Raw genomic sequence first — 23,708 nt, 5'->3', positions numbered from 1 at the left:
TTGACAGTCATAAAGTTCTTTGTTTTAATGGCAAATTCTGATAACAAGTTTGCCTCACATTGGCTCCAAATTCCACTGCAAACTATCATAAATGACCTGTTTATAAAATGAACTTTCCTGTCCCTAATTTGCGTATTTCATATTTATGAAGAGAAAGAAGTGCTCTCCTGGGAGATTATTCTCTTTTAAGGATAAAGAAAAAAGAAAAAAGCCCTGATGTGTAAGAGTTCATGTTTTCATGATTTTAACAAAGCAAGTCCCCAAATAGTTCTGTCAGCCAAACATACTCGTTTCCACCAAAAGTCAAAGTGATTCTTTCTTAGCACAGACTTCTTAAAAATGTGGCAGTGCTAAGAGTCTTCCCAGTGTCTCTTTGGTGTTACAACTTGTCTGTAAAGACTATGCTGTAGCAATAACAACAGGATGTGAGTTGTAAAAACAAAATTCAATTTTTAGCTTTTGAATTTGCCAACAAAGATTTTGAAAATCTCTGCCTTTTAATCTGAATAGTCAGTGCATACTCAATCTATGTTTTGGTCATCTATTCTTTATAACTTCTTTTCTTAAATTAATCATCATGGCCAACTTCCCTAATTCTATATCTTTCAGCTTGTTTTGGTCCCTGGATTTTCCCCATAGGTTTTTTTTTTTTTTTTAACTGAAGTCATAGCACATTTTTTTAGTTGCCTATCTAGGTAATCGAAAAGCAAATTTAGATTTTTGTCATTCTAGGTAGGAACTTAGACTAGCTTAAAAAGCCTCTCTTTTTAATTCACACGTAATAGTTTAGAGGAGATAAACTCCACATAAGGATGTTATGGGTATAAAGGAAACATAGAAATCAGAGTGACAGACAGTTGACCTTTTCTGATAAATTTAACCCTTTGTACTGAGAAGGAAAAGGCAACCCACTCCAGTATTCTTGCCTGGAGAATCCCAAGGACAGGGGATCCTGGCAGGCTACCGTCCATGGGGTTGCAAGAGGTGGACACGATTTATCGACTAAACCACCACCACCACGTGGGGAAAAGTACTATGCTGACAGGGTAAATCAAATATAGCTGCATCACCAAGACAAGGACAGCACTAGCACAGTGTTGTACAATTTGCTTATCCTTTGGAGAATGGATAATACAGAAAATTCAGGCAATAGGCGATCATGATGATAATTAATGAGATGTATTAAAATATGTCTTTTTACAAAATTTTTGTGCATCTTCCAAAACTCATTTCTATTAATATATATAGGCTTTTCTACGGTTTCTGGTTTATTCCTCTGCACACATCTGAGAAATAGACCTGGTTATCTCAGTTTTCAGATGAGGCAGAAACTCCCCAAAGCCACTTAATGCGTTGGCAGGCAGTTTGTGACTGCATTTCTTTACTCAGACCTCTGGCAACAACAGTGAGCACAGGCATTGGCCAGTATTGTGACTGCTCTAATCTATACTAATCAGCTGGGGCAGATCAACTGATCTGTATTAGATGGAGCACAGTTTGGTCCAGGAAGGTCAACCTAATTACACTTCAAGGGTTTGTTTTTTTTTTTTCCCTCAAGGGGGACTGCCTATTTATCATAACCAGGTACATGCTGGTTGCTAGCAGGGACACGACACGTTGACGTGTGTAGCGTATATGGGAAAAGCACTTATGTCTGTCCACTCTCTTGTGCTGCTTTCTAGCCTTCCTCCCGGCGGCTTGGATTGTCCTGTGCCAACTGTCACACCACGACCACCACTTTGTGGCGCAGAAACTCCGAGGGCGAGCCTGTGTGCAATGCTTGTGGACTCTACATGAAGCTCCATGGGGTGCGCCACCTACTCTGCTCCTGTGCACACACCTTCGGTGTCTTGTTTGTACTTAGTTTCAGCTTAAAACATCAGCAAAGGAGAGGGCATGCAAGTGAAGGATCTGATCTTTGTATATGCACGTTTGTAAATCTAGGGGCCTGTTAATTATACTATTATCATACCGGTAAGAAACAAAAAATGCTGCCAGTTAAACTCACACGCATCCACAGTCAGACGTCCAGATTGTAGAAATACAAAAATGTGGGAAATGTGCATTTTAGAACTGATAGGATGGTAGTAATCTTTCTTAAAAAAAGCTGTAAAATTGAAGTCTAGTTGATTTATAATGTTGTGTTTCAGATGTACAGCACAGTGATTCAGTGATCCATATGTGTGTGTGTGTAGTCCTTTCCAGATTCTTTTCCCTCCTAAGTTATTACAGAATGTTAAGTATAGTTCCCTGTGCTATACACGAGGTCTTTGTTGGTTATCTACTTTTATATAGTAATGTGTGTATTTTAAAAACCTGTACACTGAAAAAAGCATGGAACCTACTAGAAATGCACAGTAACTAGTTTATAGCTTAAAGATGTGGATGCAATCAAATATATCTATACAGAAGAGTCATAACATTGGATAGCTCTAGTTAAAAAGATTCTGCATTTTAAGCATAGCACAAGATATTATAAAATATGCCAATTTTAAAAAGAAAAATAACCTTGGTATATGTAGAAGAATTCACGATCTCTTTGAAATAAAAATATGTAATTCAGTGGTTTCACTCTGTAATTGAAGTTGTTTAAAATAATAAAGGGAAGAGATTCTACCTGGCAAATCACCCCATTTTTTTTTCTTGGAAGAATCTTTGCATTTGATGGAGAAAGTGTAGTCTTTGTGCAGTTGGAATCTATGAAGTGTGTCTAAAAATTGGATTGAAATTTATGCCAAGTTCTTTTAAATGAGGGCTTTCAGTACTGACGTTCGGTCTTTAGTTAGTTTGGTTTTTCTGCAGTATAATATTTATTAAACTTATGGCCTATGTGAAAAATTTTTTAGGTGCCTCGACCTCTTGCTATGAAAAAAGAGGGAATTCAAACCAGGAAACGAAAGCCTAAGAACATAAATAAGTCAAAAGCTTGCTCTGGTAAATATAAGAAAATGCTGTTTGACTGTAAAATATTTGCCAACCTTAGTAGAGTACATGTATATTTATGAGGTTAATTTTGACCGTTGCAGGTAATAGCAATAATTCTGTTCCCATGACTCCAACTTCCACCTCTTCTAACGCAGATGACTGCAGCAAAAATACTTCCCCCACCACACAACCGGCAGCCTCAGGGGTAAGTGTTAAAAAAGCATAGACTCTTTCTGAGCTAGGGAGTTGCTCTCTTGTATATTATCTCCAATTTTATCTTATCTGGTAGTACAATAATCTAAACCAACAGTTCAGTTTAGTTAGCTGATACCTAAGAATAGTTTTTAGAGGAAATTACATTTAAATGTCAACAAAATGGCAAACTTAAGTACTTTACAAAGATCTTAATTAAGATCTATATCATTTTTTTATGGTTGAATTAACCTAAGTAAAAGCAAGACGTTTGGGTTTGAAGTGCTTTAAATTGTTTTATTTCCAGGTTTTTATCTGAGTTTATATATGTGTGTGTGTGTATACATATGTATATCTATATATCTATATATTTTTAGTGTAGATCAGGAAAAGTACCAGCTCAATGGTTTTACATATCCCAATGCCCATGACATTTAAATTGCTCTTGCTTGTCTTATCAGCATCTTCCCTGGTGGCTCAGTGGTAAAGAATCTGCCTGCCAATAGGAGGGTGCAGGTTCCATCCCTGGGTTGGGAAGATCCCCCGGAGAAGGAAGTGGCAACCCACTCCAGTATTCCTGACTGGGAAATCCCAGGGACAGAGAATCTGGTGGGCTATATAATCCATGGGATTACAAAAGAGTCAGACGGGCAACTAAACAACAACAAATCTTATTGACTCCAGCCTGCTCTGTTCTCCTCTTCGCTTCCTTCTTTCCTTTTTCTTCTTTTTTTGGAAATCATCTACCCAAAGCAAAACTTCATCACCATGAGTCAATACGCGCTGCTGTATTCATTGATCTTCACCTAACTGTTGGTCCTCTGCTGGGCTGGGCAGCCTTGCCTTCTTCTAATGTTCCTTGATTGTACCCAGGCTTATTTCAGCCTTGTGATCAGCCTGTGAGCAATTGGGGTTGTGAGAGATTCACACCCCTACGAGGATGCCTGGGTTTTGGTGCAGATCACAGACTCAGTTTCAGCAAAGCCATGATTGAAACTCAGTTTTTCTCAAGTAAAGAGCACTTTCCCACCCTAGGGTTTCCCAAATTTACCTGGAATGCCCTTTAGAAATGACCCGGCCACACCCTGGCCCTCAGAGATGCAGGCTGGCCCCGGGGCGGCAGGTTTTCCCAGAGTGCCCCGGGTGAGGATTACACTGAGACTAGTTTAGGATGATACATTAGCATTAAAATCCCTACTTAGTAATTCTTTTCTCTGTTGAATTTTGCTTTATTTGGGGTACTTTGAAATACTACAGATTCCTGGGCTCCACCCTGGATTTTCTGAGTCAGCGTCTCTAGGGGTGGGGCTTGGAAATTTGGGTTTTTGAACAATCACTGCAGGTGAAATTGAAACTACTGCCCTCGAGGTGTCTTTGAACTGGGAACCTTGAAGCTGGTATTTTTGCTGCCTTAAACTAACAAAAATTAAACATGAAAAAAAATTTTTTAAACTGCTTTAAACTATATTTGATATTTTCTTTATCCTCCAATTCAAGCTCTTTTGGGGGGGATTTCTTTAATGAACAAGAAACATATTTAAGAGTTTCAAAATGGAAAAAGCTTTTTTACTGTTTTTGTTTGTTGCAGACACATGTTCTTAAAGAACATTCTTGCCTTTATAACCTTCATAAAGGTGAATGCTGGTGAAGGACTTTTTTTTTTCTTTTTACAAGAGGCCAGCATGTAACTTAAAGGGTCTAAAGTGGTAAATAGAAGTTACTTGTAAGGAAATGAAAAGATAAATATTATTTTAAAATTTCCTTTATTAAGCCCTAAGTCCTCAGAAGCAATTATGTAGCTTGAAAGTGTGTTAGTCACTCAGTCGTGTCCTACTCTGTGACCCCATAGACTGTAGTCTTCCAGGCTCGTCTGCCCATATTTCCCAGGCAAGAATACTGGAGTGGGTATCTATTCCCTTCTTCAGAGGATCTTCCTGACCCAGGGATCAAACCCAGGTCTCCTGCATTGCAGGCAGATTCTTTACCATCTGAACTGCCATGGAAGCCAATTATGGGGCTTACGTGAGGCAAAACAGTGTTCTGATTTTCCAAATCATTGAGGGACCAGCTACGGTTTCAGCCTCAGTGGTCCATCTCTACTGGTTGAAAAATGGATTGCTGCCTACTCCAGCTCACTTTTGTCACTGCTATAGTCCAAGAGTGAGGCAAAAGCTAAATGTGAATGATAAATGGCACAGAAATAGAGATATTTGCCCAACAATGGGCTTTAAAAACGTGGTGGGTGGAATCTGTTTTGCTTTCGCGGTGGTTCTGTGATGTAAAAATTCAAAATTGACTATTTGCAAGTCTAATCAATTTTGCCCTCCAGGGGAGGAACAGTGCAAAGGCAGTGACAGGATCTAGCCTGGGCATGCCTGGAAGTGGGACCTTGGGAATCTGGAGGCTGGTCCCAAGGCAGCCTTGGTATCTCGGCATCTGTCTCTCACTTGGGACCCTGCTTCCTTGGGGTGGCCGGCCGGCCAGTGCCGTCAGAGGAAGCCTCAGTTTTCCACTAGCAGCCAGGAGGCAAAGCAATTTTAGTATTGAAAAAAAAAAAAGTACTTTAGAGATTGGGGGAGTTAGAGAGCGGTTCCCTACAAGGTCCCCATTGCTCCTGGAGCCCAGGCAGCCTCCATGGGAGACAGCCATGTGAGCTGCAGACAGGGCAGTTCTCCGAGCCCAGGTGGCCTCAGAAATGCGTCGTGACAGCTCTTCCCAGAGCTGGGGCTGGGGGTGGGGGGGTGGGTGCGGGGGAGAGGACGACCCATCATCCCCTCCTCCCTCCAGGGACCCGCCCCTCCCTGGCCAGGGCTGGCACCTGGGCTCCTGGGTGTTTCCCGATGGCCAGCCCATCACGGAGTCCTCGGTGCCCTCCTGAAGGGGCCGTTGGGGGAAGCAGGCTTACTTGGCAGAAGCCAACCTGCTGGCCGCGTATGGAAACTGCCCCCTCCAAAGATAATTGAAGCCAACTCAGTGGTGTCCCCGTGAGCGCCAGTGTGTCTTTGTTGGTCCCTTGACACTTTTCAGACCCTCCTGGGCTGACCGGTTCTGCGTGCGCGTGGCCACTGTGGCAGCAGAGGTGGCATGAAGAGTCTGCTGGAGGCGTTATCTGTGAGCAGCTGGCAGAAGCATTTGTGAAAGGCGGCTGTGTTGACAAAGATGTGACATGTTCCCACTTGGGTCTCAGTTTATGATGTTGGAGGGCAGCTGTCGTTGTGACCGACTGCTTATAGGATTTTGTGAGTGCTGTAGGTAAAGGGGATGTTGCTATATCCTCGTAGCAAAGGTGTAGCTGGTCTGTAGCACAGGGTTCCTTCTTTGGCTTGACCCTTAAACCTCCTGTGGTGATGGGTGCGCACCGTGGATCTCCAGCGGCCCCTGTGACTGGCAGGGTGGAAATTAGTCCTGCAGGGAAGTCCTAGTTTAATAGGGAAAGCCGAGCTCCAGAACAAAGGGTGATCGTAGGCACGTTCCCAATGGAACAAGGAAACGGGCCACGTGCTCTACTTAGAGACGTCGGTGGCTACGTACCTGCTCCTCCAGCCTTCCTTAAGGATCGTGAGTTAAAGCAGAGAAGTCGAGAGAAAAGACCTATCAGATTGGCTGTGTTAATTCCCGTCTGAGGAATCAGCTGCTGGAGATCACCAGCAGTCCTAGAGGACTTCTTTCTTTATGTTCCAAGGTCCCCGCCTGCGGGCACAATCAGCGGTGGTCCTCTTGGGACCTGGTACCTGAGCAGATCTGGCTGAACCAGCGTATTCTGGGAGGAGACACAGGAGAGTCATGTTTGCACTGCTCTGAAGCTTCACGCTGTTGACTTTTTGGCGTGTCTTAGCTTTATGTTGCTCCTTTGTGTTTTACACTTGATCTTAGCCAAAAGGCTGAGAAGCGATGCTCCTTTGCGTCTTAACTGGACTTCTGTCTCATTCCTTCTCGTAGTCATCAGCTTGCTGACCTGGCTCCCTTAGAACTCAGTGTCTCTGTTGCAGGCTGTGCCCGTGTGGTGTGGTTTGGGAGGTGGAGGGAGGGCAGTTTGTCTCCTTTATGAAAACAGGAAAACCTATAGCTGCTGCCGCGCAGCCTGGTAGTAAAATAACCCCTGTCTTGTTCCTTTTAGAATTTTTTAAAAATGATTGCAATAAATGATTTATTTGCTTTCATTTATATAACACTTATTATTCACTAGACTGTATTATCTTTCATTTTTCTTTTCCTTATTTTTTTCTGTGTTGATCAGAATTTTAGAATCAATTTCTTGTATGGAATTCTTTGGGCTGAGAAATGTGTTGAACTTAATTTTAAATACGTTGATTAATTTAGTGACTTTGGAACTTAAATTTCCCCAAAATAGTTTTTTTATTCAGTGTAAAATCTTCTTATACCTGTAAATTTACTGAAAAATGTGTCTTTGGTGGACCTGAATAGACATCAGATTTTCTTTGCCATTTGTGTTCTCTGTGGATTGTAAGAATATTTAAATCTTTCACTCAATTCCAGTTCTTGACTGAGTTATATTTTTATGGTATTTGTTGTTATTGTTATTAGACAAATATGATAACATTTTATTTCAGCAATTCCCAAATAAGATTTAACAAGTAGCCTCTGTAGATTCCTATCCCTCTTAGGACTTGTAACTAAAAATTTATAAAACTGGAGGATACTTTGGATATGTACACACATACATAAAGTGTGTGTGTGTACATATATATATATATATATATATATTCTACATGTGCATGTACCATATGTTTATAGCTCATCCCCCAGTTTTTAGATAAAGGGTATTTCTCTTAATTTTCTTTGGGACAGAGAGGATTAATTTGGTAAGAAGATGAACAATAAGACAATGTCTGAGAATAAGAAATCACTGGACATATTTTGCCCACCTGAAAGTAGTTCTGTTGATGATTATTTTAAAAAGTTAAAGCCTACTTAAATTTATATTAAAACTGCAAATATAATGTTGAAGTCATCATTGAACACATAAGTTGAAATAAACACAAACTCTATCTGAGTAGCCTTTGCCTTGCAGTCATTGTTCTATTAAGGAGCATTGTGCTGGGGTGACACTGTTTTTCATGTAGTAAAACAAGGTTCCAGACATTGAATTATTCATAACGTGGTGGTAGTGGTGGGAGCACGTATGTACTGACAGATCAGATTTGAAAAAGCTATAAATGAACAACAAAGTAGAAGTCAAAAGTAGGGAGCCGTGAATTCCGACTACAGGGTTGGAAATGGCTTCACAGAGGAGAGGAAATCTGAATTAGTTGTGGAGGATTTTTGTAGGGGAAAATTTGGGATCGAGATCAGGAAGAAGAGCATGGATAGCTATGATTCTTCAAGGGCACAGTTTTAGGAATTCAGTATGGCTGAGCTTAGGGTGTAAAAAGCCAACAGCAGGAGATGAGATGGATCAATTAGGTGGAAGGCAGGTATTTCAAACTGCTTTCAAGTCCATATTAAGCCTTAGGGTCCACACTAAGTTCATTTCTAAATGATGGACTTTCTCTAACACCTACTGTGCTTTCTCGTCAAGCATGTAGTTGTAGTCTGACGTTTAAACTATGCTGAACTGGGCGTGTTTTGATAATTGATGTAAACAAATGCGCGCATGATCCTTTTTTGTACATTTTACAAGCAGGGTTTTCCTCTCACAATTACTAAGGAAAACTCCCTCCTCAAAACTCGTGATGTGTCCTGACCTTAGAATGTTTAGTTTCTTGGTCCCTAGGGGCTCCTTGGGGGCAAGATGGTTTCAGGGTGGCTGCCAGGTGACTCTTCACAATGGAGACTATTAGGGAGGGCATGTTAGTGATAGGGATTCATTCCCTCACTTTGTGGTTGGTGGTTGGTCATAGACAGCTTCCACGGAGAGAGGCAGGCGTCCTTAGACTGAGACACGGGAATCGCATGTCAGATTCCTCTCTGGCTGGTTCTCTGCCTTTGGGTGGGCTTTGCCCATTTTTGGTCAGTTTCTCTGTGCTGAATAGGTATCTCAGTTCCTGTCTCATTTAACCTTCAGGGAGGCTGTCTGCCTAGGGGAGACTCTTTTCCTTACTGCAGCCTCTCCTAGGTAACAGCTTTATGCAATGACCTTGTCAGAAGCAATACCTCTGGGCTGCACGGTGCTAAATCTCATGCTAGAAGTGGTTTGAAAGAGTTAAGTGCTTAAGTGCTTGTAGATGAGGGGCAGTGATTTAGGGACTGACGTTTCTTGGGCTGTCTGGATGTCTTTATAAGGCCTCCGAAGAAAGGTTAGGTACTTGGCAAGTTAATATTTTATATTCTTTTTATGGATTTTATTTTATATGTTAATATTTGCATCCTATGATGAAAACGGGAAAACATCCCTTGAGTCGCGTAGCTTCTTTATTAGTAAGTTTTATATTCCACTGTCTTTTCCCCTGAGTAGTTGAATCACTTTGGATTTACTCGACATGATTGGTCACACAATTATGGCTTCTATTATTATTAATTATCCTTGTAGTGGTTAGATAGCTGAAAGGAACATTCACGAAGGACCTATATACAGTCGGAGTTGCTTTCGCTCAGAGGACCTCACGTGTCAGAAAGAGATTTAAGAGGCTGCTGAAGTGGGGGCCAAAGTTCCTGCTTAACTCTTACATTGAATGTTCCACACATACCTTTAGGGCACTCGAGAATCGGGTGTTAGTGGGTTAATCATCATAATGGTTGCTTTGAGTTTTCTCTGTTTCTTGTACTTTCCCATTTGTAAGACTGTGGGATGTAGGAAGGTAGGAGACTAACTTCTACCAATTACCTTTTATGTTCCAGTTGTTTCATGTATCTTTTTTATTCCCAATTATCAGTGTACAAATGAGGTATCTTTTTCTATTTTCTGTTTTGGGGAGTGACACTCAGTAATAGGCCCAAGGTTATGTATCAGATACAGTGATGGACAGAGAGGCCTGGCATGCTGCGATTCATGGGGTCGCAAAGAGTTGGACATGACCGAGCGACTGAACTATGTATCAGATTAAGAGACGGGCTTGGAATTGGATCCAGGCCTGGCAGATGCAGAGTCAGTGTTTTTACCATTACAGCACACTGAATTCATATGTGATAGTATACGCGCTGTTGAAGTCTTTAGAGGGAAGAAATGGCATTTTCTTAAAGAAATCTGATTAATTTTGGTTAGTTTTAGCTGATGGTACAGCTAGGAGAATAGCACCATAGAAGTGATTTGCTCATGACCAAATATATAAGCTACATTGTATACATTTTCTTATTAAATATACTTATCAATAAAACCCATTGCATTTCTAGGGCTTTGTTAGCTGGGTAATAGGAAAAAAAACAATAGGTAGGCAAGTTTACTGTTGTTGACATGCCTAATGTGATGGTAAAAAGTTCTTCCTTAAAATATGAAATACAAGATCCAGGTACCAAAATCCTTTCAAAGTGGGATTTAAACCCATGCTTAGTGAGTGCCAAGTGAGTTGGAACTTGCAAATTGCCTTCAATTTAATTTTTACAAAATAATTAAAAAGCGTTTCTTAAAGAAGCAAGCATCCATTTCCCCCCACCCAAGAGTTTATAGTCCAAGATATTTTTTTCCCCTAAATGAATAAAAAGAGTTAAAAAGGCATTAATCTCACACGAGGGTCTGGGAGAGAGTTGCACTTAGGTATTATGAGGGGCTCATTTGTAAACCAGGATCCAGAGTGACTCCATAAGGTCACAAGACAAGCCCGCCTTGCAGCCGGGGCTGGAGCCGACGTCTCCCACCGCTCCCAGGGAGTCGGCCCATCATCGCAGTTATTAATATACCACTCGCCACTTGCTGCAAGCCATGAACATAAATATTTTGTTGGCATTTTATCTTCACGCTCCTTACGTGCCAGGCTCCCTTTCTTTTCTTCTTTCACAGCCCCTTCTAATAACTCACTCACGTTCCTGTCTGACCACATTGGCCTTCACTGAGAAAGTCACACGTCACCCTGGCAAGGAACCTGGAAGCATGTGGAGTTTGCATAGTTTCATTTTAATTTGAGGGCCTTTTCTAGACTTCCCTTTTTTTTTTTTTCTTTTTTTCTTGTGTGCTTGTGTCCTGAGGAGGATGGTAGTTAGAAATACACTTACTACACTAATATCCAATGAGTCTGTATGTCTGTTAGGAAACAGTAAAGCTGTATCACTCTTTAAATAGTTTGTAACCTATGTGTCCACCCAATTTATCACAGGACTGTGGTTTGTTTAATAAGTGACTCATTGTCACAATCTACAAGCTAGAATGCTAGGTAAAGAATAAGCATGGGTTGGGTGTCGCCTTTTTGTTATGGCCTCAAGTTAGACGGATCCATCTCAGAACACAACTTTTCTTTGCGGATTACAGATACTCTGTGATTTTTTTTTTTTTCCGCCTCTATAAGAATATACAAAATTGTCACAAAACATGAAATAATGTTACGGGAAAACACAGCCAAATTTAAGAAATCTGGCTTAGGGTGCCCTGAAATGTTATTGCTAAATGAATCTTCGAAGAAAATGAATTCCTTTACTGGAACAAAAAGTAATTTATTATGCATTTCATGGGTGTCTGCCAAAAGAGTTACTAGCAATATGAAGATCTAATGGATATGAATTAAATACAATCTGTTAGCTCTGTGTTTAGTCCAATTTGTTAATTTTCTCTGAAATTTGAATAATTTTAAAAAGCATCTCCAAAGACAGGTCTTTACACAGGCGATCATTCATGATTCAGCTACCTACCACATCAGGGCAAGTACTCAAGCGTTTGTGAGCTGAAGCGAAAAGAGATGATTTTATTCACCCCAGATTTTAAGAAAGATTTGAGCAAATAACAGGTATTGATTTCAATGTCCTGTTGGAGTCTTTTGAGTAAACGATTCCAAGTCATTACTTGACAGTGTCTAAATGATAATTTACTTATGGCCCCTTTTGGTAGCTGTTAGCATGGCATGGTTTTGCCAGAGCTGGTGCACACGCTCCAGAATCATACTTTTATCCTATTAAACACACGTGTGAGCAAGTGCTCAGTTGCTTCAGTAGTGTCCGACTCTTTGCGACCCCATGGTCTGTAGCCCATCAGGCTCTTCTGTCCATGGGATTCTCCAGGCAAGAATACTGGAGTGCATTGCCATGCCCTCCTCCAGGGAATCTTCCCAACCCAGGGATCGAACCCTGGTCTCCTACATCTTCTGCATCACTTGCGGATCCTTTACTACTGAACCATCAGGGAAACAATACTTGTAATTGAAAGGTCTCATTAAGTTTAGTCACCTGATTCATGGTGGAGCCTGAGTATGGTCTGAAGTTTATGCTCTGGGTTCACGGATTAACAGCTGGAAGGACACAGTCAGGCAGCCAGGCGCTAGCTCCAGCTCTGTGTGTGACTATAGTGAGTTGCAAAGGTTTTATAAAGCCCCTGTTTTCCTCCCTCTGCTAAAGGGGAAAAATAATTCCCACCATCTGGTCTTTAGGAATAGAGTGTAGCATAAGTGGGAGATGCCTGAAGACAGCTTTGAAGCTCAAGAAGACTAGCACTGTTTAAATATGACCTTGGAATTTGATAGTGATGTGCTTTATTTGCATGGCATTTTTTTTTTCCATCCCAAGACATCAGACATAAATCTTTACTTTCTTCATGGAGGGAATTTAGAGACATAAAACTATTATGTTAACAAAATAACTGTGTTTAAATACTTTTATTTCCCTGATAGCAACGATTTTTCATTTGTTGTGATTCCTAGCAGTTTCATAATGCTTGCTTACTTTTTTTTTTTCATAATGCTCTCTTGTCAACGTTTCTGGGTTCATGGACCGCTGTCCACTTTGTCTAGTGGAGATGGCCAGAGCAGGGGGCTCATCCAAGCTCCTATAGCTAATGTTTAAAAGTTAAGATCCTGATCCACCAGGTTTTTTATCTTGCCACTGCATCTTTTACCACTGAATTTGACTAAAGTCATCCATTTCGATTCATTTCAGAAGATGAACCTTTTCTTCAGTAGGCCAGTGACTTCAAGTTGTGGGACAAACCCTTTTTTCAGGGTTTGCAATTTAGATTTGTATCAGGTTGGCCAAAAAAGTAGTTTTCCCATAACATCTTATGGAAGCTATGGGAAAAAAAACAAAGGAACTTTTTGGCCAACTCAGTACATCATGATCTTACTGATAAACCCAAGGTCCTTGTAAACTTGGGGCCACGCCTTCATCACAGCATGCTTGCTGTTTGTGTGTATGGACGTGTAAAACAGTTTGCTCCTTTGCCCAGAGTAGAGTGTGTCTATCGAAGAATTCTTTTCCTCCTTAAAAACAGCAGCGTCTAGCCTATGGATGTAACTCAGCCATCTCAGGCCCGGAAGGGGGAAGAGGGGTCAAGGGGGTGGCTGATGAACTCTTCTCAGTAAGGAATTTGTTTGCTAAATTACAAAGAAATAAACTCTTCTGCAAAACACTGAGTTGGCTGAGATGACCGTGACACTCTCTTCTTGAGCTTTGTTGAGCAGTTGTGGGAGACTTCGAGGTTTTGTTGTGATGGATGGCTTTCACACGTCCTGGTGGAGACAGAACCTGTGTGTGTTTGTGTATCTTCCTCGTGTTACCTCTGCAACTGTCACTGGGTCACTTTTGTGTCTGGCCCCCTTCCCTCCATCCAAACTGAAATGACCGTGGAAGTTAAGGTTTATCTGAAAATGTTTCTACTTTTGCTGAAACATACACTTAGTTTTTCTTTCTTCTTCATTTTTTTTCTTTTGAGGAAGGCTGCTGTGAGGCACCACAGGGTCTAATCTAGAGGTTACGAACGCAGTCTGGGCTAAGTGGTTCTATTCGTGTCTGACTCTTTGCAACTCTATAGGCTGTAGCCCACCAGGCTCCTCTGTCCATGGGATTCTTCAGGCAAGAATGCTGAAGTGGGTTGCTGGGCCCTTCTCCAGGGGATCTTTCCAATCCAGGGATCGAACCTGCATCTCTTCCATCTACCTGCATTATTGTTTAGTTGCTGAGTCGTGTCCCACTCTCTGACCCCGTGGCCTGTAGCCCGCCAGGTTCCTCTGCCCATGGGGATTTTCTAGGCAAGAATACTGGAGTGGGTTGCCATTTCCTCCTCAAGGGGATCTTCCCGATCCAAGGATCCAGAGTCTCCTGCTTTGGCAGGTGGGTTCTTTACCACTGAGCCACCTGGGAAACCCTAGCAGAGAAGACAGCTTTGGCAGTGAGGGGTGGCTGGCTTCCCCTCACCCAGGAAATAGCTGGAACCACTACTTACTTAGAGGTGTAGGAAGGAGAGACCAGACGCCATGGAAGCTGACAGCCTGAATCCACGCTGAGGAGGCAGTGTGGTCATCTTCAGAGTCCTGTGCTCTGGAAATGGTCACACTTCCCCCAACCTGTTGGGGGTGCTGGGTTTGTTTCTCCAGATCAGCCCATTCCTTTTTGGTTTCCTTCCTCAAAAACGACATTTATAATTCACAAGCCAGAGAACCTCTGTAATTCTCCAGGAAAGGCTGTGTCCTTTAAGGGTTCCCTTTGCTCTGCCACCTTTCCAGGACTGCTCCCTCAGTACCGTGGGAGGCTTTCTCTGGGCCTGCCTATTATGGGATGTGACGAGTAAAGGAAAAGAGAGAACTGACACGGTTGTCTTGTCTGACTCTTGTGACCCCACAGACCGGAGCCCGCCAGGCTCCTCTGCCCATGGGGATTCTCCAGGCAAGAACACTGCAGTGGTTGCCATTGCCTTCTCCAGGGGATCTTCCCCACCCAGGAGTCGAACCCCAGTCTCCTGCATTCCTGGTGGTCTCTTTATCAGCTGAGCCACCAGGGAAGTCCTGGAGAGCCCAAGTGTGAGGCAGATGCCACGGGGCGTCCACTGGAGGAGCTCACCGAGTGAGAAATCCTCGACTTTGCAGATCTGTGTCTGAAAATGAGCGAACGCTTATTCTCCCGGGAAGACAGTCTGGGTGAGCCAGAAATTGCTGTGTCGCCTCACAGGCCAGGGGAGATTTTCCGTGTTCGCGTCTGGAGCTGCTGCTTCTCCCTAAATTAATTTATTCCTGTAGGAGGTGGGGTGTCCGGCTGGTTGCTCTGGGTCCCCCATCTGACCTGGCCTGCTTTTCAGTGCTAAGCCCGGCCTGGGTCAGGGCTGATAACACATTCTTTCAACAGGAAGTGCCTCCATTTTCAGTCTGTGGGAGGGTGGAGGCCGATAAGCTGGGAGTGGAAACACAGAACAGATTTCTGCTCCACCCTCGGGTTGCACTTTGATCAGAGAAAGAGCCAGAACCTGGGCTGGCCAGGCTGCCTCCCAGAGGAGGAAGGATGGCTCGGCTGTGGGCGTCCGGAGCGCTCTCTCCTGCTTTTGTTCAGGAACTTCTGGGGGATTAGGCTGGTTTAGGTTAGTGACGTGCCTGCTTTGAGATGTCTGTCGAGATGTCTGTGTACTGATCCTTTCAGGGATTTAAGTAGATGTGAGAAAACCTTAACCGGTTGACAGTTAAACTTGTCTTTGTGTGTGTGTGTGTGCTGGGTCCAGGATCTTAATAAGTTATCTCTGATTTTCTCCCCAAATTGAACTGATTCTCTCTCTTTTTTTCCTTTTAACTTTATTTTAAAACTTTTTATTTTGTTTTGGCATTTAGCCGATTATAGACTCTTCCCTGTTAGCTCAGCTGGGAAAGAATTCGCCTGCAGTGTAGGAGACCTCAGTTCGAGTCCTGAGTTGGGAGGATCCCCTGGAGAAGGGGAAACCTACCCACTCCAGTATTCTGGCCTGGAGAATTCCATGGACTGTATAGTCCATGGGGTTACAAAGAGTCGGGCACAATTGAATGACTTTCCCTTTCATAGCTGATTAGTTTCAGATCAACAGTGAAGGGACTCAGCCATACATGTACCCATTCTTCCCCAAACTTCCCTCCCATCCAGGCTGCCACATAACACTGAGCAGAGCTCCCTGTGCTATAAAAGAGGTCCTTGTTGGTTATCCATCTTAAACATAGCAGTGTGTACATGTCCATTCCGAACTCCCTAACTATCCCTTCCCCCATCCCTCCAACTGGCAAACATAATAAACTGCTTTTTAAGAGGCAGCTTGCATATTCCCAGTGAGGGGAAGATGCTTAACATGACAACGTGACAAGCCAGGTTTCTTAAGAAGGAGAGTTATGCCAGTTCTAGACTTCTTCTGCAGCTAGATGCCAGTTTCAAGAGCTCAGGTTATACTGATGGGCCCATCTGTGTACTCTGTGTGATGTTTTCAGGTATCTGAAACTGTTTCACACGTGCATGACTGGCCAGGTTGCAGTCTATACCAGGTGGTGTGGCGGTGACTTCAGGGTGCGTGGGGGCCCTTCTGATCCTCCCTCCTTTCTGATTCCTCCCTGGTTTTCATGCTACTTTATGACTGTCCAGCCTGGCTCATTTCTCAGGCAATGGTGCCTCGTGTTTCCAGACCTAATGTCTTCCAGTCTCCCCCAGAGTTAGACTGCACTGTGCCACTCCATTAAAATATTCAAAAGGAAGCTAGAGATGGCTAATAATAGGTTGGTCCCTCTCAGGTGGTCCCTCACCTCCTCACCTGGGTTCTCTTGAAATACCTATGTATGCCCATGGATAAGTTGTAATTGTGATTTAGTTAGAATTTCTTTCCTGTGGTTTTTCGATTAACATTGCATCACAGGATTTTTCCCATTTTGCTACATGATCTTATTAGGTTCAATAATTGCATAATTGTTCACTGAGCGGATATCCCTTGCTTTCCCAGACCATCCCCGTATTATGAGACATTAGATTATTTCCATGGTTTCCACTATTATAATAACCCTGCAATGGATGTCTTCCTGTGGGGCGTCTTTCCCTCCCTTTGAATTCTTTCCTTATAATCCATTTCCAGAAGTGAAATTACAGTGCTCAGAGAGGTATAAAGTTCTTGATGGGTTCTGCTAACTGCCTTCTAAGGCTAGTGCCAGAGTGTAGCCTCGCCAGTCAGGGATGGAGGGGTCTGGCATTATCTGTCCCATCTGATCTCATCACAATGATCACATTATGTATCATGACATAAAATTTTAATTTTTTTAAATTGAGGTATGATTGACATGGAAAAAAATGCTGTGCATTGCCACATTCCATGCTTAAATAGTATGTGATAAGTGAAAGTGACAGTCACTCAGTTGTGTCTGACTCTTTGAGACTCCATGGACTGTAGCCCTCCAGGCTCCTCTGTCCATGGAATTCTCCAGGCATGAATACTGGAGTGAAGTTTCTCAAACCTTTGGCACAAGTACTTATTTTATTTTTTTCTCAAAGGTAACAGATATTGCTTTTGACTTCAAATGAGTTGATATTTTTTTTCAGGAGCCCATCACCCATGTAATCTGGGATTTGCTTGCCATATCACTTGCCATATAACATTTTTGTCTGAACAAAGAAGACAATAAGCGTTTCAATAGTAGCTTTTAGGACAGTTGTTCAGGTCTAAGAATAATATTCAGGGTATTAATATTTCTTTAATGCAGCTTATTTGATAAAGGGCCAGTGAGCCTTTTGAGGGGTGCAGGAGGGCCTGGCTTTCTTTCTGAGGAGAGCCGTCATCAACGGTTAGAATAATGTCCTGGTTGAAGTGAACTTAGCTCTGGCTGAGTTCTTAGGGCTGCTCCCACCCATCCATGCAAATTGCGTGGCAAAGAATGACATTGGGGAGATTCCATTAGGTCCATGCTCCTTCACTGCAATAACAAAATTCTCAGAGTAGCATAGGGCTTCACTGGTGGCTCAGATGGTGAAGAATCTGCCTGCAATGCAGGAGACACAGGTTCGATCCCTGGGCCAGGAAGATTCCCCTGGAGGAAGGAATGGGCTGCCCACTCCAGTATTCCTGCCTGGAGAATTCCATGGACTGTAGCCCACCAGGTTCCTCTACAGGGAGGCCATAGTCCACGGGGTTGAAAAGAGTTGGACATAACTAAGCGACTTAACACTTTTTCATAGTAGCATGCACGTACTTAGTCTTGACTGTTGTCAGAGGCAAGGGCTTTCTTTATATATTCTAATTTAACCCTTGCAACAGTCTCCTGATATAGCTGCCTGTTTATTTCTATTTTCCAGGTGAGGAAACTGAGAAAGTTCTAGGTCAGACTTTCCAGTTTCCCTCTCCCATGGCCTCTTCTGGCTCGTTGCTTCGTGTCCTTCCCTTTCAGCCGTCTTGTCTTGCGGGCAGGCCTCCCTACATCCTGCATTCTTCCAGTTTTGAACACCCTTTCCTCACCCACAACAATAGCTTCCCTTGAAGGAATGTTTAACATGGCAAGGCATTCTGACACGTCTGCAAACATTAGCTCACTTAATTGTCGTGAACATACTTGAGGTAGGGCTGGTTTCCTGAGGAGCAGGCTCAGGAGGTGGGTGGCTGAAACTAGGGTAGAATTGGAAAGCCAAAGCTGGTCCCACTGTGCAGGCTGTCTGGCCATCCCCCAGGTATCCTTTCTTTGCAATTCCTTTTCCGACCTCTCGTTCCACCTTCCTGTCTCAGACAGTCATAAGCTCATGACAGCTGTTGAGTGGTCTTCCTTTTGAGTGTATCTGTCTTGGTTTCCCTACACAACCTGGGAGCGACTGGCTCTGGAGCTCACTGCCCCACTGCCTGGCTCTGATGAGCCCTGCTCATGATGCTGGTTGTGACTTGTGGTGCCAGCACTGCACGTCTGGCCATTTGAGGTGAGCTGCTTCCTGGGCCGGTCTAGGTACCCCTCCATTCCAGAAAACAGCACTCGCTGTGGTGAAGTCAGATTTGTCAGATAAATGTGAAGGAAATGCTTTTTGGGGAGAATAGGTAGGTAATATAAAGCTGGATATGACAATCGTGTACAAGGGACCTCACTCTACTAGTTGTATGATAGCTCTTTTCTAAAATGAAGACTCCTTTTATAATTGAATAGCATCCTTTTATGTGTTTCTTTGGGGGTTAAGTCTGGATCCATGGTTAGTTTGCTTATAGCTGAGGTTTTCTAAAAGGAATCACCATATTTGTGCATGCATGCTTCAGTAGTGTTTGACTCTTTGCAACCCCATGGACTGTAGCCTACCCAGCTTCTCTGTCCATGGAATTCTCCAGGCCAGAATACTGGAGTGGGTTGCCATGCCCTCCTCCAGGAGATCTTCCTGACCCAGGGATCAAACCAGGATCTCCTGAATTGTAGTTGGATTGTTTACCCCTGAGCCACCTGGGAAGGCCACCATATTTGTATGTGTATGTAAATCCATAGCTTTAGTTTGTTTAACAGGGTTATTTCATCTATTTCACAAGAACCTACTTTACATTTTAGACGTCTCAATGAGTTTGTGAAGCTTCATTTTTTTTAGGCACCCAGAGCCCTTTGTTTACATCTTTAAGCTCGTGTTATTTAAAAAGAAGTTTTGGTGGGGTGTGCTGTTGCTGGATTTTCACAAACCTTCATTTTTTGCCAGGGAGGGGAAGGGTTGGTTAGCTGTGGAGGGGCCGGTTTTGGTCAGTCTAGCTGGGGGAAGTTTCATGGTTGGACTTCCTGCAGTCCTGCCTCTCGGTCCCATATAGTTATTCTGAGGATTCGAGACAAAACCAGATCTTCTCTGGAGAGGACAGGTTAGGATTGCATTCACTTCCAGGCTCCTGAGTGGAGCCAGGGACACTCTGGGAAACTTCCATTCATTTGTTCTGTGTCTGGTGCCCTGTGTTTCTCTGAAGTGGATGTAACATCAACTTGGCCAGACAGATGGATGTTTTAGGATTTAATGGGCTTGTGAATGTAAAAAAGAAATGCTCTGAAAAGTGCAAGATGTTTTACCTGTGTCAAAAAAACAAATATCCTGTAGTTTATGGAAAGCCTAAAAGTTCAGAAGAAATACCAGGCTTCCCTGGTGGCTCAGTGGTAAAGAATTTGCCTGACAATGAAGGAGACTGGGTTTGATCCCAGGGTTGGGAAGATCCCCTGGAGAAGGAAATGCAACACACTCCAGTATTCTTGCCTTAAAAATTCCATGGACAGAGGAGCCTTGTGAGCTATAGCCCATGGGATCCCAAAAGAGTTGGACGTGACTTAATGACTAAACAACTACAGTGCTTTAGAAGGAGAACAAAGTGATTTAAAAGTATGTGAATTTGGTTAGATTTGTTTTAAAAAAGAAGTCAAATGCAACTGTTTTCTCAAACAATGGTCTAAACATGATTTTAGTTATTTTGATTTGATTTTACTAAATTATGTTTGCTATTTGGCTTTTCTTAATTTGAATGGAAGAAATGAAACGAGAAAAATGACCTTTTGCTTCAAGAAATAATTGTCGTGATCATGACAGATATAAGATGCTAGCATTTTCTTTATCACGTGGCCTGCTTCAAACATGACCTGTTTTTGGGAAGAATTAAAGCCTGTGTATGCATGGGTTAATTTTCCATGAAGTCAGTGCCCAAAAATTTCATTTATCAGGCCATGCTGAACTATGTATCTTTTCCTTCTTAGACTTTAATAGGACTGCTAAGCCTCATGGTTCTGCTCTGTGTGTGTGTGTGTACATGCAGTGCTCTGCACTTTCTCTTTTGCAGAGATTAGAATGTGCGGGCATCCTTAGGGCCTGTGGACCTATATGGTGTGGTTTGTTTCACTGTCAGAGATCTGAGCATTTGGCACTTTTTACAAATAGGCTGCCTCCAGTTCCCCTTCCTACCTGTGTCCATGCAAATCTTGCCGGGTGGTTCCTGCCATGAGTTAATAACATGAGCAGGAGGCTGAGTCTAAGAGCTGAAATCGCCAGGGTTGGGTCAAGGGCCTCTCACCGCCCAGTGAGCAGCTCTGTCGGCTAGTCTACCATCTCGATTGTCTCTCCCTGACATATTTTTAAAAAAAATATTATATATTTTTGATTATTTTTTTCATTGCTGCATGGGCTTTTCTATAGTTGTGGTGAGCAGCAGCTACTCTCTAGTCACAGTGCTTGGGCTTCTCGTTGCGGTGGTTCTCTTGTTGTGGAACACAGGCTCTGGGGCACGTGAGGCTCAGCAGTTGTGGCTCCTGGGCTCTAGAGCACAGGCTCAGTAGTTGAGGTGCACAGTCTTAGTTGCTCCGCTGCAAGTGGGATCTTCCCTGGATCAGGAATCGAACCCGCGTCTCCTGCACTGGCGGTGGATTCTTTACCACTGAGACACATTTATCCGTAACCGTCTCTCCCCTTCTCTCCGTCCCCCTCTTCCACCAGGCAGGCGGCTCGGTGATGTCCGGTGCCGGGGACAGCACCAACCCCGAGAACAGCGAGCTCAAGTACTCAGGTCAAGACGGGCTGTACATCGGCGTCAGCCTGGCCTCGCCAGCCGAAGTCACATCGTCGGTGAGACAGGATTCCTGGTGCGCCCTGGCCCTGGCCTGAGAGGCCGCGGGGACCAGAGGAGGATGCTGCCGGCCCGCGGGACTGCCTTCACGGATCCTCTTGGCAAGCAGTCCGGACTGGGCCGAGGATGCTGACCAGACATCTTCCTCTGATACACGATTTCTGTGCCTTTATTTGAAAGAGATGAATCTCCCGAGAGGCTTGCTCTGCCTTGCCCCTGGGGCCCCTGTCTTGAAGACCCAGGGAGAAGAGGGACCGCCTCTCCAGGGAAGGACCGGGGCAGCCCACAGCCTCCCTGGCCACGGTGGCCGCTTCCAGGCAGCTGGTCTCTGGGTCGACCAGGGGATTGGATGTCCATCGTGCCACGTGCAGAAACCGGAACTACCACCGGGGCCTTGCCTGCCATGGAATATCGAAAGAGATTTTTAAACCAAAGTTTTATGTGTATTGCCCCAATCATGTGCTTCTTCTGATTGGTTTTGGTTATTCCAGAATTTCTCTACCCCTTTTCCACAGCCCCTTTCCCTGATTTCCCACGCGTTCATGGAGAAGATCCTTCGTTTGGTACACACCTCCGGAGGCTGAGTTGGTTCTTGAGGTCTCGTCAAAAATATCACTCGGTTTGCAGGACTGCATCATAACTGTAACATACACTGTGACTGACGTTTCTCAAAGTTCACATTGTGTGACTGACCTGAAGTCAGTCTGAATTTGTAAACAGGGTAGCAAACAAAAGATATTTTTCTTCCATGTAAACAATAATTTTTTTAAAAAGTGCAATTTGCGTTGCAGCAATCAGTGTTAAATCATTTGCATAAAAGATTTAACAACATTTTTTATAATGAATGTAAACATTTTAACTTAATGGTACTTAAATAATTTAAAAGAAGAAAATGTAAACTTAGACATTCTTATGCTTCTTTTACAACTACATCCCATTTCTATATTTCCAGTTGTGAAAAAAATATTTCAAGAACAAATCTTCTCTCAGGTAAATTGCCTTTATCCACTTGTTAAGAATTTTTGTATAAGAACACCAGTATCTCCCCTTTATTTTACTGTGGAATATGTGCTGGAAAAATGGCAACAAAACTTTACTACCTAGCAGATAACATTTGTAAATACTTTAGGCATCTGTACACACCATGATGAAGTCTCTATAGTGTGACTAACCCACAGGCAGGTTGGTTTACGTTAATTTTTTTAAAAATGGGATGTCATATGGAAACCTATTTCACCAGAGTTTTAAAAATAAAAAGGGTATTGTTTTGTCTTCTGTACAGTGAATTCCTTCCCTTATAGTTTCATTTTGATACTGTGTATGGCTATAGATGTTCATATAAAGCAAGTACATGTGATATTTGCAAATGGTCTTACAGATTTTCAATGAATTGTCCTCTTGGAGCTGTTTTATACCTTGGTTCATCTGAAGTTGTCACATGGAGTCAAGTTTCCCCTTTCGTTGCATTGAGGACAATTTTATAAGTGAAAAAGACCCAGTATTATATGACATTATCTGCGATTATAAACATTCTGTTTAGGATCAAGCCTTAAAAACATTGAAAAAATCCAGAGTTTCTTTTCCACTGAATGAAATATACTCTGTGGCCCAGAGATGGAAGGATTTCCTTCCTAGTTCCTCCCTTTTACAGAGTGTGGTGACATCTCCAAGCTCATGTGAAGTTTAAGTCTTTATACTCAGCAGAAGGTAGAAAATGGTTTGAGCAGCATCTTTTTTTACATTGCAGCATGGGTTTCAATTGGGAGGCTGTTTCACAACACAAAATGATAGCCTTTCATTTTGCCTCCCTAAACATGACTCTTTTGTAAATCATGTACTGATTACAGCTGGTCTGTGGGGTCCAGTCTGAACCAGGAGAAGGGAAGTCTTCTTTTGTGATGGGGTGTTGCTAGAAGTCAGATGCAGGCCTGGGATGTTTGTGGGGAGAAGTCAGTGAAGCTTGTTTGTGCCCTGATACCCTCTGGTGGGTGGGGACAGTGGTTAAGAGAGTGAGGTCTGGAGTGAGACCATGAGGTTTCAAGTCCCTCCTCTGCAAGGAGAGCTTGGTGACCTTGGACAAGCTACCCAGCTTTCATTTTCCTCATAACATAAGGCATGTGGTGGTGCTAGTGGTAAAGAACCTGCCTGCCAACGCAGGAGACATAAGAGATGAGGGTTTGATCCCTGGGTCGGGAAGATCCCCTGGAGGAGGCAATGGCAACCCACTCCAGTAATCTTGCCTGGGAAGTCCCAT

At 43.2% G+C, this 23,708-nt stretch overlaps 1 protein-coding gene across 2 annotated transcripts in view; it reads left to right on the top strand.

Annotated features, from left to right (window-relative positions):
* Window positions 1–22,733, top strand: part of GATA6 (GATA binding protein 6) — a 32,175-nt gene extending 9,442 nt beyond the window's left edge. For both annotated transcript variants that reach the window (XM_081562750.1, XM_081562751.1), the window contains exons 4-7: window positions 1,683–1,808; window positions 2,847–2,934; window positions 3,027–3,130; window positions 21,325–22,733. In XM_081562750.1, the coding sequence (XP_081418876.1) occupies window positions 1,683–1,808; window positions 2,847–2,934; window positions 3,027–3,130; window positions 21,325–21,492 (486 nt within the window). In that variant the 3' untranslated portion in view covers window positions 21,493–22,733. The remainder of the gene's footprint in view (window positions 1–1,682; window positions 1,809–2,846; window positions 2,935–3,026; window positions 3,131–21,324) is intronic.
* Window positions 22,734–23,708: the final 975 nt, after the last annotated feature.

This window comes from Giraffa tippelskirchi, chromosome 14 (assembly GCF_054371585.1).
Source record: "Giraffa tippelskirchi isolate mGirTip1 chromosome 14, T2T-mGirTip1v1.2.pri, whole genome shotgun sequence".
In the NCBI taxonomy this organism is placed as follows: domain Eukaryota; kingdom Metazoa; phylum Chordata; class Mammalia; order Artiodactyla; family Giraffidae; genus Giraffa; species Giraffa tippelskirchi.
The sequence above is the reverse complement of the archived record's forward strand: the minus strand, read 5'-3'. Positions and strand labels throughout refer to the sequence as shown.